Source organism: Equus asinus, chromosome 20, assembly GCF_041296235.1.
Source record: "Equus asinus isolate D_3611 breed Donkey chromosome 20, EquAss-T2T_v2, whole genome shotgun sequence".
Lineage (NCBI taxonomy): Eukaryota > Metazoa > Chordata > Mammalia > Perissodactyla > Equidae > Equus > Equus asinus.
The window spans coordinates 20,215,127-20,231,507 of NC_091809.1; the positions used below are offsets into that span (position 1 = coordinate 20,215,127).

At 38.8% G+C, this 16,381-nt stretch overlaps 1 protein-coding gene across 1 annotated transcript; it reads right to left on the minus strand.

The window, feature by feature from the left end:
- Nucleotides 1–15,196: 15,196 nt before the first annotated feature.
- Nucleotides 15,197–16,132, minus strand: LOC106823644 (olfactory receptor 7E178-like). The gene has a single exon (XM_014829471.2). It carries the CDS (start codon nt 16,124–16,126, stop codon nt 15,197–15,199), a length of 930 nt encoding a protein of 309 aa, XP_014684957.2. The 5' UTR covers nt 16,127–16,132.
- Nucleotides 16,133–16,381: the final 249 nt, after the last annotated feature.

Sequence of the window (16,381 nt, forward strand, 5' to 3'; positions counted from 1 at the left end):
TGGTAAACCTTTCATCTGTTCTAAAGGGCAGTCACCAGATTCCACTGTCCTTATCTTTTTTTCTTTGAAGCAGAAGCATTCCATGTTTCTGGACATTATAGTCCCACTTGTGGTTCACCTGAACCTGCACTATTTCCCTGCAAGTGTCCCTGAAGTTGTCCCTAAAGCTTGAATTCGTTCTAGCCCAACAGGCATCAATTACCCCAGCTGAATGTCTTTCCATTTGTAGGGCATCACATCAGAGCAAGATACAATCTCCACAACTCAAGATATCCAGTTCCCTCTTCTCTCTGCCCAATCCTAAGAGATCAAACTCTTGGGGAGAGACAGGAAACAAATAGTCCATCTGTCACATGTTTTGTCCATCCTAGCCCCCTCTTGGCACCAATTATACTTTCCAAAGCTTCTTCCTGCTGGAGGCCGGGATGTTCATGGTGGCCATCTTTCATGTAGCTGGAAAATATTTTCTATCCTTTAACATATTTAAATATGTAACCACAGAAAATGTGTAACTTTGTATTGTGTTTTTTAACTAGACGACATCTTATAGCTTATATTGTTTTGCTGGGTTTTTCATACATGTGCTGCATAGGATTCCAAAGTATGATTGCCATGCTTATTCAGTTATTTCCCTATTAATGTGCCTGTAAGGATAGGATTAACTTGCAAGTGGTCTTTAGTAGCTCAATGTTTATTTCCAGTGTCAGTTGGAATCAAGATACTAACTCTCGTTCAAGATGAAAATGAAATATAGCTATATAATGATTTATAATGTGCCGTTTAAAGTGCAGAAACCTCACCAGAATCCCCTATACTGGCATGTTTCCATAATTCATTGGAAATTTACAGATTGATGGTCTGCAACTGGATTATATAGCCTGGCTTTGTCTCTGTTACCAATGGTGTATAATTGCCCTTTCAGTAAACCCATGCCTTTGTTTCTGTGACACTGTGATATCTGCACTTACCTTGGTGGTTTGTAATTTGAAGATAACACATGTCCTGGTCTTTAACAGAAGTATTTGAACATGCCTGGATGTCTTGGATCCCTGTGACATTTTCCTATACTTTATTTCTCCCTCTGTACTGCATCCTCTATCATTTAAAAGCCTACTATAAGCATATTTTTTGCTCACTTTTAGAATTTTAAAGTGATTTAGTAAAGAAAAAAAGTCTATCTGACACCTACAGGGGATGGTACCATTTCTACCCAAATTGTTCTTTGGAAAACATATCTGTCCTCTCTCTCAAGGCATTAGCCATTGATCTTCATTTTATGGTAGAATTCCATCTGGTGTCTTGTTTATCATTTAATGCTGGTATCTTACACAGTCCTTGGCCTAAATCATTCAGTAAAGATTTGACTAATTAATTAATTTGTGACACCTAGGTGGAAAGTGCCTATAAAAATCTTTCAGATTCACTAATCTGACATTTGGACTCTTTGCCTCTTCTGTTTCCTCCTGAGGGGCACCAAAGTGTAGCATAGGAGTCATTGGGACTTTCCGAGATTTGTTGCTCAATGTCCTAGGACAGGGTCTCCAGTCTTTCTGATCATTTGGTGTGCTGTTATTTTTATTTTATTTTATTTTTAAAAAATATTTTACCGAGGTCATAATGGTTTATTACATTGTGAAATAATCAGGTGTACATTATTATTTATCAGTTTTTGAATAGACTGCCTTGTGCTCACCACCAATAGGCTAATTTTTATCCATCACCATATATATGTGCTCCTTTACCCCTTTGCCTTACCCCCAGCCCCCTTCCCCTCTGGTAACCACTAATCTGTTCTCCTTGTCCATGTGTTTGTTTATCTTTGACATATGAGTGAAATTGTGGTGTTTGTTTTTCTCTGTCTGGCTTATTTCACTTAACATAATACCCTCAAGTTCCATCCATTTTGTTGCAAATGGGACGATTTTTTCTTTTGTTATGATTGAGTAGTGTTACGTTGTATATATACCACATCTTTTTCATCCATTCATCAGTTGATGATCACTTAGGTTGCTTCCTTGTCTTGGCTCTTATGAATAATTCTGGATGACATAGGGGTGCATAAATCTCTTTGAATTGTTGATTTCCAGTTCCCTGGATAAATGCCCAGTAGTGGAATAGTTGCATCGTGTGGTATTTCTATTTTTAATGTTTTGAGAAATCTCCATACTGTTTTCCATAGCGGCTGCACCAATTTGCATTCCTACCAGCAGTGTATGAGGGTTCCCTTTTCTCCACATCCTCTCCAACATTTATTTTTTTTCGTATTTTTAATTATAGCCATTCTAACAGAAGTAGGGTGAAATCTTATTGTAGTTTGATTTGCATTTCCTTAACAATTAGTGCTGTTGAACATCTTTTCATGTACCTGTTGGCCATCTGTATAACTGATTTGGGAAAATGTTCATATCCTCTGCCCATTTTTTGATCAAGTTGTTTGTTTTGTTGTTGTTATGTTCTTTATATATTTTGGAGATTAACCCCTTGTAGGAGATGATTTGCAAATATTTTCTCCCACTTGGCCATTTGTCTTTTTCTTTTATTCATGGTTTACTTTGACTTGCAGAAGCTCTTTAGTCTGATAGAGTCCCATTTGTTTATTTTTTGTTTTGTTTCCCATGCCTGAGTAGACATGATATTTGAAAAGGTTCTTCTAAGACTGATGTCAAGGAGTGTACTGCCTATATTTTCTTCAAGGAGTTTTGGGTTTCAGGTCTTACGTTCAAGTCCTTAACACATTTTGAGTTAATTTTTGTGTGAGGCATAAGGTAACAGTCTACTTTCACTCTTTTGCATGTAGCTCTTCAGTTTTCCCACCACCATTTATTGAAGAGACTTTCCTTTCTCCATTGTATGTTCTTGGCTCCTTTGTGAAAGATTAGCTGTGCGTAGATGTATGGTTTATTTCTGTGCTTTCAATTATGTTCCATTGATCTATGTGTCTGTTATTGTGCCAGTACTGTGCTGTTTTGATTACTATATCTTTGTAGTGCTTTTCGAAGTCAGAGATTTTGGTGCTTCCAGCTTTGTTCTTTTTTCTAGGGATTGCTTTTGCTATTCAGGGGTCTTTTCTTATTCCATATAAATTTTAGGATTCTGTGTTCCATTTCCATGAAGAAGGTCATTAGGATTCTGATTGGTATTGCATTGAATCTTCAGATTGATTTAAGTAATATAGACATTTTAACTGTTTATTCTTCCAATCCATGTGTATGGGATATGTTTTTATTTCTTTATGTCATCTTTGATTGCTTTCAATAATGTCTCATAGTTTTCAATGTATAGGTCTTTCACCTTCTTGGTTAAGTTTGTTCCTAGATATTTTATTCTTTTTGGTGTGATTGTAAATGGAATTGTGCTCCTAAGTTCTCATTCTCCTAGTTTGTTACTAGAATATAAATTTGCAACTGATCTTTGTATATTTATTTTGTATCCTGCAACTTTGCTGTAGTTATTGATTATTTCTAATACTTTTCTGATGGATTCTTTAGGGTTTTCTATATATAGAATCATGTAATCTGCAAACAGCAAGAGTTTCACTTCTTCTTTTTGAATTTTGATACCTTTTGTTTCTTTTTCTTGCCTAACTCTTCTGGTGCAAAACTCCAGCACTATGCCAAATAGGAATGGCACGAGTGGGCACCCTTGTCTTGTTCCTATTCCCAGATGTATGGCTTTCAGTTGTTCACTGTTGAATATGATGTTGGCTGTAGGTTTGTCGTGTATGGTTTTTATTATGTTGAGATACTTTCCTTCCATACCCATTTTATTGAGAGGTTTTTTTTTTTTTTTATCATAAATAGATGTTGGATCTTGTCAAATGTTTTCTCTGCATCTATTGAGATGACCATGTGACTTTTACTCCTCATTTTGTTAATGAGGTGTATCTCATTGATTGATTTGTGGATGTTGAACTATCCCTGCACCCCTGTTAAAATCCCACTTGATCATGGTGTATGATCCTTTTAATGTATGGCTATGTTTGGCTTGTCAATGTTTTGTTAAAGATTTTTGCATCTATGTTCATCAGTGATATTGGCTTGTAATTTTCCATCTGTGTGCTGTTGCTGTCTGGTTTTGGGATCAGAGTGATGTTAGCCTCGGAGAATGAGTTAGGAAGCATTCCATCTTCTTCAATATTTTGGAATAGTTTGAGATAGACAGGAATTAAATCTTTGAGGAATGTTAGGCAGGATTCTCCAGAGAAGTCATCTGGTCTTGGGCTTTGGTTTTTTGGAGGTTTTTGATTATTATTTCAACCTCTTTACTTGTGGTATAGCCATACAATGGAATATTGTTCAGACTTATAAATTACTGTAATTCTGATACATCTTGCAACATGGTTATACCTTGAAAGAGTTATGCAACGTGAGATAAACCAGACACAAAAGGATAAGTATTACATGATTCCACTTAGATTAAGTACCTAGAATAGGCAAATTCATAGAGACAGAAAATAAATACAGATTTCCAGGGGCTGAGGGTGGGAAAATGGGGAGTTAGTGTTTAATGGCGACAAGAGATTCTGTTTTAAATGATCAAAAATTTCTGGAAATGGATAGTGGTTATGGTTGCACAGCATTGTGAATGTACTTAATGCCACAGAACAATATATTTAAAAAATAGTTAAAATGGTAAATTTTGCTATATATATATCTATATATCTCCAAAATAAAAAAAATCAATAAAAATAGAATATAGTAAAACTGTTGTAATTTTCTTTTAAAAGTACATTCTCAGGTTCTTCCCCTGGAGATTCTGATTACATAAGTCTGAGATAATGTGGGAAGCTATATATTAACAAAAGCCTCAGTTGATAGTTTTGATAAAGCAAAAATGGTGAAACAGTGCCCTAAAGTAATGGTTCTCAAAGTATTGTCATGGGGAACAGAAAAATTTGGAATTTATAAAAAATCCAAAGAAACATATCCAAACCCAGATCTACTGAGATAGAAACTAGAAACTTGAGGGTGGGACCCAGAAATCTGTGTTTTAACAAATCCTCAAGATCATCCTGGTGAAGGCTAAAGTTTGAGAAGCAGTACCCTAGTGAATCCTGGGGCCCTTTGTTACTCAGCCATCTTCCTGAGGAGGAAACTACTAGTCAGAAAACGCTGACACTTGTCCCCAAGAGGAGATCCAAGGAAGACTGGAATTTTTCTTCCCAGAGGAAAAAGACCCAGGAGACAGGAATCACAGCTGGCCCTACCATTAGTCTCCCAGTGATAAGTTATTGGCAGGTCAGAGACCCCTTCCTGTGTGGTACCTGCCCTTGAGGAGTCAAACTGATCAGAGAATAAAACATTCATTGATTAACTTATCTAACAAGTTTCACAGGGAATTCAGACCCTAGGGCCACAACACTTTTAACACATCAACTTATAGTCGCCACAGGTCCCTTGTGGCAGGTTCAAGACACTCATGCCTTCCTGCCATGAGAAATCAGCTAGACCCTGTGCCTCATGTCTGGCTCTGTATCTCTGCTCTTTTGGGAGACAGACCTTCTTTCTGAATCACCCATACTCCATGAAAGAGGAAGATTCAGAGGACCTTGTTCCTTTGGTGGGTCCACATTGCCAAATCTGCATAGTCCAGTAAGTGTTGTTGGAAATAGGAAAGGAGGCAGCTGAGTGGAAAGGGCATTGACTATTGTTAAGCACAGAGCATGGGAAACCCAATTATGTCTGTGGAGGATGAGCTCTCCTGGCTAATTACTTGCAAGGGTGAATGGCTATACTCCATTTGAAGTTGCCATTACATATGAGATTTTACCTCACTTGTATATTTGTAGTGGACGGTTGGTGGAGATTATAGGGAAGGGGAATAAGAGGCTAAACCCAGCCCACTCTTTGACACCATAGCACTCCCAGGATCACACAGTCTAGTGATACACTTACCAGTCTGAGTCATACAAATGGATGCTACCAGATACTGATAGAGCTTTATGTTCTTCATAGTGAAGCCTTTATCTTTTCTTGTTCTTTTCTCCTGTTACCTGGCCCCAGAGCTCCAGAGCTTCCATCTTCACTCAGCCTAGAGAAATATTTCTGAATTCTTCTCTGTCACTGTCATTTACTTGGAAACATCTCTGTTTCTCCTAAAGGATCTTTTCTTCCCCCTCCTTCTGCACCCTTACCCATGGTTCTTCTTAAAAAACTTCAAGAGAGAAGGATCTGTGTCCCTTGGTGTCTAGGGCTGTAGTGTATAAAGACTGGGGTAGGGTGGGTGAGAGAGGGAAAGTGAAGGACACAGGAGAGTCCAACATCCAGTCCCATTTTGATATCCCACTCAATCTGTGAACATTCTGTGGAACGTTGAAACTCACATGTCCCTTCCCCATAGTTGATCTTAATTCTTCCTGGGTGTCAGGTAAGCCGGGATATGGAATCATTAGCAAGATATAGGAATCATTTCTTCACTTTTCTGGCCTTTGTTACTCTTCCTTAAAACAAGTGGATTTGTTCCTTCAACTCTAATGATGTGAGGATTCCCAACAAATCCTATTTTCCCTTAGTTTTGTCTGCCTTAAATCCATCTTTCACTCCATGCACCAGGGAAAATTGTGGTATGGTGATTTGATCATAGCCCCCATCCTTTATCCATTATCCATTTTAAGGTTCCCAAGATGTGGTCCCTGCCCAGCTCTCCAACCTCATTCTTAATCATTCCCATCTCTCACTTTGTGATTCAGCATATTGCTAAGAGCATTCTTTCCTATGATACTTCTTGCTTATGAGCCTTTTTCCCTTCCTCTCTTCTCTGCCAGGAAAACCTCTACTCAATCATCCACCTAAATACCTCCTTATCCAGCTCCAAGAATCCCTCACTGACTCCACTCCATGCTAGATGTGGGACTCCTCTCTGTACTCTTCTCTTCTGATTGTGACTGCTTTTATCTTAGCATTTAATTCACTGTATTACAATGACTAGTTTTTGCATCAATCTCTACCTCTGGAAGGTGGCCTCCTTGAGGACAAAGACGATACCATTGTTATTTGTATCCCCAACAGCTAGCACTTAGACTGTCCCAAAGAAACCCTTCTTGCAGAATGGCTTCCAGGGCTTTTTCAGTGACTACAAGTCTATTTCAATTCTTCTCTACTTCCTGGCATGGCTCAACAAAATTGACACTATACACTAGAAACAGAATAGGACATATTTATTTTGTGCATGGATAAGAGGGGAAGTGTCAGTGACAAATGGCTGTATCCTCCACTTCTAATTTCTAACGTCTGGTCCTAAGGTAAAAGGTTTCTAATGTGTAGGAGACTTCTTCCTAAGTGAATGTTATTATTCATAATTTCATGACCCATTTGAATCACAATTCAGCCACTGCTGCAAATCCAGGTGGGACTTTATGAAAGAAGTAATTACTGCAGTAGATTTGAATTCTCAAAACCTAAGCACAAACCCTGCAGCAGCCAGACTCCCAGCCTTGCCCTTCAGAACAAGATTGATTCTCACTGTTTCCTCTCCTTCAAGTCCACTTTCTCACTAACTATTTTTCATTCTGTCAATCTTTTTATTGGCTTGAGGGGGCAATATTTGACCATTCTATGAATAAAACAATTTCTCAGGCCAAATAATTACTTACTTACTTTCACCAAACACAATCACTTTCTAAACCTTGAAAGTTTGCATGGACTGTACATCTCTTTCTTGAGAGAAGAAATTTGAAGCTGACAACACATTCCACTTCACAGGCTGACTCTCTTTTAACCATCCCTCCAATCAGCAATCCATGAAAAGAATTTTGAGTACTATTTTCTATGGTGTACATTAAATAATTGTAAGAAGAAAGACATTCCACCAGGATGTTTACATATGATCCCAAAAGGATGAGAGTCAGACACCAGGTAATTCTCAGAATCACACTGGGGAGGAAGAGAGGGGGCATCTGTTCAGTGTCTGCCCATCCTTTGGCTCTCTCCTTTCCAGGGCCTGAGGATCCTGTAAGCAGAAGTAAAGGAATGAGCATCTTTATCCACTTTCATGCTAATTCTCTCTCCTGGAAAGTGGATTTTCAAGTGTTTGAGGAGAGAGCACAAAAGAGTCAGTCTCCTCATTCATGGATGGAAAGTAGTAATCAGTTTCACATGCAAGTTAAAGGACTGAGAATATGAATGTTGAGGGACTTCCAGTAGGGTACACGGAAGATGATGAGTGTTCTCATTTATAATCCCAGAAAAGTAACTGTTTGACAATTAATCCTTTATGAAATTTCTTGTAAGCGTGTTATTTCCCCATTTAGTCTCTCAGCCACCTCCTGTTTGTGCCTTTAGATAATTGAGACAGAAAGTCAAGGACATACATGTAGGTATTTCAGGCAAAGGCTGTAGAAAAGCAGTTGCAGATGCTTCTATAGGTAAAGATCCCAGGTGAGAGAGTGGGTAGATACAAGAGCAGGAGAAAATAGGGTAAATTTTTGGCACCGGGGAGAGGCCAACATTAAAAATGAGGGTTGAGAGGAGATCCTCGGCATTTAAAGAGCAGAAAGTTTATGCTGCCTTTTTGCCTGCTCTTCTAATTTTCTTCCGTCAACATCTTATTTCTTTTATCCTCTCCATGTATTACCTCCTTGAGGGTAAGGGTTGCTGAAAGTTTTGGAGTGATAGCCACAAAGGAACTATTTGATGAGCTGCAACAATGGAAAAATATTGGTTTGTGTGCTCATCCATTTATTAATTCTGCCACCAAACCAATATGGAGAGTCTCTTGTGTGCTAAGAACTCAGCTAGTATTGAGACCCGAGGAGGTCAGGAATCACCTAATAGGTGAGAACTGTTCCAAGTGTAAAATTACAGGTAGGCATCAAGAGAAGAAAATAGAGAAAGGTTTAGGCAGAGGGAGTATGTCTTGAAAAATTGCAGACATGAGTGTATGACCCATTTGGGCAAAGGGAAGCTTTTCAGAGTGATAAGAATTTAGGGTAAAAGGTAAGAATTGCAGAGAAATAAGGTCAGAGGGTCATAGTGGAGCCATGATACACCAAGGAGTTTGAATGCTTTCAGGTGGTAGCAGGAAGGTGTTCTAAGGGTTTTAGGTAGGGAAGTGATAAAATCAGATTTTCCTCTTGGAAATATCAGTCAGGTGGCTGTGTATGGGAATTGAAGATGAGGCTGGAGACCAAGAAGGAAGCCCTGCCATAGATCTAGTAAGAAATAAAATTATTTTCTTTTTTTCCAATGCAATCGATGCCATGAACATGCACAGCACACTGCAGGGAAGACCCAGAGTCATGGGTATTTCCCATGCACTTTCTTCTGTTTTGCTCAATATAACAAATTGGAACACAAGAAGGCAAGCCACTCTCTTTAAGAGTCAAGAGAATCTTTTACAAACTATCATACTTTAAAGATGTGTCATGACAATTTGTTTAGAATACCTCTCAACTGATCAGAAACCACTAGAGGTGATGCAAACTGCTCATCCCCCAAAGGGTAAGGACAAAGATGCTCATCCATAGTTAGACAATTTGAACATTATATGGTCATTTTTATCATTCCAGAGATGCTATCTGGTTTGGTTTTTATATCTAAGGAAATGGACAGTGATGACAGCCAATGGTGGCCTTTTTCCTCTCTAGTTAGGGGCTTTACAAAATACTACACAAAAAATACTTCTAACAAGGCAAAACAGAACACTGAAGGTCATTTTATGATCTTATGCTGTTCCTTGTCACTGGTTACATGACTCATTCCTCTTTTTCTGGGTACAGGAGCTTCAGGACACGGAGTGGAGAGAGTCAGAGAGTAGGTGGGCTCAACGTGACTGCCCCCATCTTCTCAGTCCCTTGCTAAGCATCACCTTAGTGTGAGTGCCAGTTCTGACCCTAATTCTTTCAGGCTTATATGTAAACATCCTGCTGTAATTTATCTCTTCCTCCAATATTTAATGAGCACCATAATAGATTTTACTCAGACTTCAGACTGGAGCAGAAAAGGAGCAAAACTCACTTTCTTGATGAAGCAGTTTAATTTGGAACAGAATTTCCAAGGCAGCCTGGTGCAAAGATTTTCCCTCAAAATACTCAAAATGTGTGAATTCACTCAAGTGTAGTAATAGTGAAAGAGGATCAGAGACTAGCTTGATGGAGAGCACATTAGGAGAATTTAAATGGGTGGTCAGGGAAGGCATTAATTAATTAATTAATTAATCTATTTTAGTAAGATTATCCCTGAGCTAACATCCACTGCCAATTCTCCTCTTTTTGCTGAGGAAGATTGGCCCTGAGCTAACATCTTTCACCATCGTCCTCTACTTTATACGTGGTATGCCTGCCACAGCATGGCTTGATAAATGGTGCATGGGTCCACACCCAGGATCTGAACTGGTGAACCCAGGGCTGCCAAAGCAGAGTGTGTGAACTTAATCACTATGCCACTGGGCTGGCCCCAGGAAAGGGGTTATTAAGTGCTGATATTTAGGTGAAATGTTGAGAAGGAATGGGGAAGAAAATTCTAGGCAGAGAGAAGAATGATTGCAATGGTATAGAGGCTGAAAAGAACATGGTCTGTTTGAAGAAACACAAAAAAGCCAGTATATCTAGACAAATGGTTCTCAAACTTAGTATGCAATGGAATCACCTGATTGGCTTATTAAACTACAGACAGCTGGGTTCCAGCCACAGATGTTTTGATTCAGAAAGTCTTGGGTGAGGATTGAAAATTTGCATTTATATGTTCCCAGGTGTTGTTGATGGTGCTGGTCCAGGGACTAAGGAGGGAGCTGAAAAGGGACAGTAGAGACTAAATAATGAAGGATTATAAACCCTAGCAGGAGGTTCAAATTTTATTCTAGGAGTAACAGATAATGATTGGAAGGTTTTACTCATAGAAATCACAAATTTTCATTACACCTAAAAAAATCAATGTGGCTGCCACATAAAGGGAGGGAAACTGAATATTGAGAAGCCATTTAGGACACTCTTGCAAGAGCAAAATTTTTATATAGACTGTTTCTGGAGAATGGGAAAAGCAAGTATTGAAGCTGAGGCAGTGCTGTTCAGATCATTTAATTGTTTTGGAAAAAAGAAATGAGGATCTAAAATGACAGAATTTGCAGAGACCTGACTTGGAATGGAATTGGTCTCTCATCTGAAAATGTGAACAGCTATATGCTAGTGAATTTTGACAGTGGAAACAAGAAAAGAGTTATGCAGTATGTCTGCTAGCATGAAGTTAAAGCACCTTCCACTAGTTGGTGTCACCTATCTCTTTATTCTAATGGACAAGCCTTGGACTGTTCCTCAGTTCTTCAGAAACCTCCTCTTCCCAGAAGGGCAGGAATAGCCTCAGTGTTAAACACTTAGGTCATCCCCATGCTCAATGCCTTCAAAATCTAGTGAACAAAAGAATCTAGGGGACCTGGTCAAACTTGTAACAAAATTGGGGTTTGGGGGGCGTGTTTATGGTTGGACCATTGGCTCTAGAAGTTTTTAAAAATTATTTTATTGAGGTCATATTGGCTTATAACATTGTGTAAATTTCAGGTGTACACTATTATATATTACTTTCTGTACAGTCTGCCGTATTCACCACCAATAGTCTAGTTTTTATCTGTCACCATATATGTGTGACCCTTTATCCTTTCTGCCCTCTCCCAACCTCCTTCCTCTCTGGTAATCACTAATCTATTCTCCTTATCCATTGTTTGCTTATCTTCTACATATGAGTGAAATCATACCGTGTTTGTCTTTGTCTGGCTTACTTTGCTTAGCATTACACCCTCAAGGTCCATCAATGTTGTCACAAATGGCACAATTTTGTCATTTTTATGGCTGAATAGCATTCCATTGTATATATATACACCACATCTTCTTTATTCATTTATCTATTGATGGACAACTTGGGTTACTGCCACATCTTGGCTGTTGTGAATAAGGCTGTGATGAACATAGGGATGCTTAAATCTCTTTGAATTGTTGATTTCATGCTCTTTGGATAAATATCCAGTAGTGGGATACCTGGATCATATGGTAATTCTATTTTTAAGTTTTTGAGAAATCTCCATACTGTTTTCCATAGTGGCTGCACAAGTTTGCATTCCCACCAGCAGTGTATGAGGGTTCCTTTTTCTCTACAATCTCCTCAACATTTGTTATTTTTTTTCTTGTTAATTTTAGCCATTCTAACAGGTGTAAGGTGATATCTCATTGAAGTTTTGATTTGCATTTCCCTAACAACTAGTGATATTGAACATCTTTTCATGTGCCTGTCAGCCATCTGTATATCTTATTTGTAAAAATGTCTGTTTACATCTTTTGTGCATTTTTTGATCTGGTTTTTTGGTTTTTTGTTGTTGAGTTGTATAAGGTCTTTATATATTTTTGAAATTAACTCCTTGTTGAATATATGTTTTGCAAATATTTTCTCCCAGTTGGTGGGTTGTTTTTTTTGTTTTGTTCATGGTTTACTTGGCCATGCAGAAGCTTTTTTAGTCTGATGTAGTCCCATTTGTTTATTTTTTCATTTGTTTCCCTTGCCTGAGTAGATGTGGCATTTGAAAAGACATTGCTAAGACTGATGTCAAAGAGTGTACTGCCTATATTTTCTTCTAGGATTTTTATGGTTTTGGGTCTGACATAGAAATTTGAAGAGGAGATATTTCAGGAGGATGGCAAAGGCCAAATAAATTATTATTCTTTAATCATATGTTATTTACACCCTAGGGTTTAATATTTTTAAATAAACTATTTTGAAGTATAATACACATAAAAAAAGTAAGTTACCTTATTATTTCAAACTATGTACTCCCTTCCCATAAAAAACTTCTGAAACTGAATTTCCAGATTAACTAATATTTTTTATGGGGACCTCCCTGTTGCCCCCAAATTTCTATCCTTTAGTTTATCACCCTTAAATTTTCCCATCATGAAGCTCAGCATTGGGTTTGTAATTCAAAGAACATTGCTGACTATTCAAAGAACTATCTTGGAACTGTCTTTTTTTTTAAGTTAATTTTTATTGAGTTTATCATAGTTTACAATCTTGTGACATTTCAGTTGTACATTATTGTTTGTCAGTGGTGTTGTAGGTGCACCCCTTCTTTAAAAATATTCTCAAATTAATTTTATTAGTAACAAGGTGTCACAGGTTCAGTTCCTTGTGAAGCAGACTCTGAGATGTGATTTGTATGTAGGATGTTTATCAGGCAGTGCTCCTGAAATCAACACATGTGGAAAGGTATACGTGTAGTTGAATTCTTGAAATTTCCCTAGTGATAGGAGTGATTTTGTATTCATGGTGGCCCCTGGTGAAACATACCTGATAGTTTATGCTAATAAGAATACTCAGAATGGGTGTTGGCCATGCCAAAAAGATCACTCACATGATTAAAGGGTTGGAGCTTTGCACCAAGTGATATCAGCCCAATGTCCTGGGAGGGAGGCTGGAAATTGAGTTCAACCATAAGGGCAATAATTCAACTAATTGTGTCTATGTAATGAAGGCTCCATAAAAATTCTGGACTTTGAAACTCAGGTGAGCTATCTGGTTTCAATACTCTCTGAGTATTGTCACACATCATAGCCAGGAGGAGGTAATGGGTCTGGGGTCTAGATTCCACAGGGACAGACAAGAACCTTTACATATAGGACCCTCCAGATTCTGCCCTGTGTGTCTCTTCCTTTGGCTGATTCTAATTTGTATCCTTTTGCTATAACAAAACTGTCATCATAAGCACAACACTTTCCTGAGTTCTGTGAGTCATTCTTATGCATTATAAAACCTGAGGGAGTCCTCTTAGTTTGAATCATTCGAGCAAATTATTGAATGTGAGGGAGTCTCTGAATTTGTAGCCAACTGGTATGAAGTAGGGGTATCCATGGGAAACCCTGAACTTGTGGCTAGTTTCTGAAATGAAGAGAGTCTTGTGGGGACTGTTCCTTCAGACTTTGTACTTTGGAAAACTCTGTAGGAAGGAACGGCAGTGGAAAAAGTCAAGCCAAGTTGAAATCGATCAAAGGCCCCCTAAAACCGCAAGGGAGCTCTGGAGCTAGGATCATCCTTTGGAGTTGTCTGGAATTGGGACAAAGGGGCAAAATGTTTATACCCCTGCATCAGTCATTGGATATGGGCTGCCCCAGGAAGATGGCATGACCTTGGTTAAGGTGGTTCTCTTCAGCTGAGGCAGATCCCTGTAGGACTTAACTGCTGAGGACTGAGTAACACACCAAACATTTGGAGCAACATGTCCCTCATTCCTGACAAGACATTTTTTTTATATTGTGCGAAAATAACATAACATTTACCATCATAACCATTTTTAAGTATACAGTTCTGTGGCATTAAGTACATTCACATTGTTGTGCAAACATCACCACCATCCATCTCCAGAACTCTTTTCATCTCATAAAATTGAAACTCTGACCCCAGAAACACTGACTCCTCATCCTCCTCCTCTAACCTCTGGCACCCATCATTCTACTTTCTGTCTCTATGAATGTGACTCCTCTAGGGAACTCCTAGGACTAGAATCAGAAAGTGTTTGTTTCTGACTATGTAATATGACTGAGGAGACTTTAGATGGAATGGGAAGGAGGCTTATCAGGAAAATTGGCAATTGCCTTTGCTCTGGTAGGTCCTCTCACATCTTCTCCTTGGGAATCACACATCCCAGTTAGCCTAGGAAAGTCCCAGTTGATAACTATTTATTCAAAATTAGTATTAATAGTGTCCCATTTCAATTTCAAAATACTACCCTGGTTTGCAAAGGAAATTAAATACTCACCCTACTTGTTCAAGAATCTAACTGAGATCATTAAGGAGCAAAAATATTGTAGATGTCTTGGTCCTTAAGGTAGGTTTTAGATCCTCCTAAAATATAGAAAAAAATCATGGGACAAATATAGAAACAATAAATAACAAGAAGGAGAGAGCTATGATTATTTTGTAACGATAGAAACAAGATTCCTCATGGCCAAGTGTCCTGGAAAATGCTAAAGGAAAGTGAGAAGGGTATAGTGATGTCTGATGCATAATCCTGCAGGGGCTATGACTTAAGGAGGGAGTCCAAAATAATCTCCCAAATCCATGAGAGAGATACTAAGAGGGAAAATTGTGTAAAAAAGAAAGCAGATAGATGAGTGGGTATATATACATATTATGTGACTGAAGATTCAGCATTCCTCATTGTGCGTGTTTGGTTTTGCTGCCTTTTCCAGTCCTATGAACAAAAAAAGTTAGCACAGATATTGAGCTTAGGCTATTCTGCTGACAATCCTCCACAAGGAATTCTTGATGTCTGTATTCCTCAGGCTGTAGATGAAGGGGTTCAGCATGGGAGTGACCACAGTATACATCACCGAGGCCACTGCTTCCTTCCTCAGAGAAGATGAGACAGTGGAACTGAGGTGCACTCCAAGGCCTGTTCCATAAAATAAGCAAACAACTGACAGGTGAGAGCCACAGGTGGAGAAGGCTTTGTACTTCCCACCTGATGATGAGATGCTCAGTATGGAGGAAATAATTCGAATATAAGAGTAAAGGATCCCTGTGAGTGGAACACCACCAAAGATGGCATCAATAAAATAGATTAATGTGTTATTGGAGGAGGTATCAGAACAGGCAAGTTTGAGGAGTTGAGGGACATTGCAAAAGAAATGAGGAATTTCCACATTTGTGCAGAAGGTAAGCTGTGACATCATCAAGTAGTGCAGCTGGGAGTCCAAAAGGCTGATTAAAAATGACACCAGGACCAACAAACCACAGAGGTGAAGGTTCATAATGACTGGGTAGTGAAGGGGGTGACAAATGGCCACCAACCGGTCATAAGCCATCACAGCCAGGAGTAAATCATCCAAACATCCAAAAAGGAAAAAAAAGGATACCTGAGTTAGGCAGCCTACATAGCTGATGGATTTGCTGTGTGTCTGGAGGTTTGCCAGCATCTTGGGGACTGTAGTGGTGCTGAAACTGATGTCAGCCAATGACAGATTGGACAGGAAGAAGTACATGGGGGTGTGAAGGTGGGAGTCAGAGCTGACAGTCAGGATGATGAGTAAGTTGCCGAGCACAGTGGCCAGGTACATGGACAGGAACAGCCAAAAGAGGAGGGTCTGCATTTTTGGATGATCTGACAGGCCCAGGAGGAGGAATTCTGAGACACGTGTTAGATTCTGTGGTTCCATGTAGATGGGACACTTTTGAAAAGGAAGAGTGTTGAATAAACAAAAACAAGAATACAGGCACCCAGCTAAATGTTCATATTTTGGATTCAAGCAATTCACAACTAAAGTATTTACAATTGAGGACTTTACGCACCATTACCTTCAGCAACATTTATCAGTTGCGAATTCTCTTTAGAACTCATTCCTTATTGATATCTGGGCTATTCACCTGTTTCTATATAGAACCACTTCAGAGCACTGGGCCAAAGAATATTA

Coding starts and splice junctions, on each gene's coding strand:
- LOC106823644 (XM_014829471.2), bottom strand. CDS start 16,126: ATGGAACCACAGAATCTAACACGTGTCTCAGAATTCCTCCTCCTGGGC.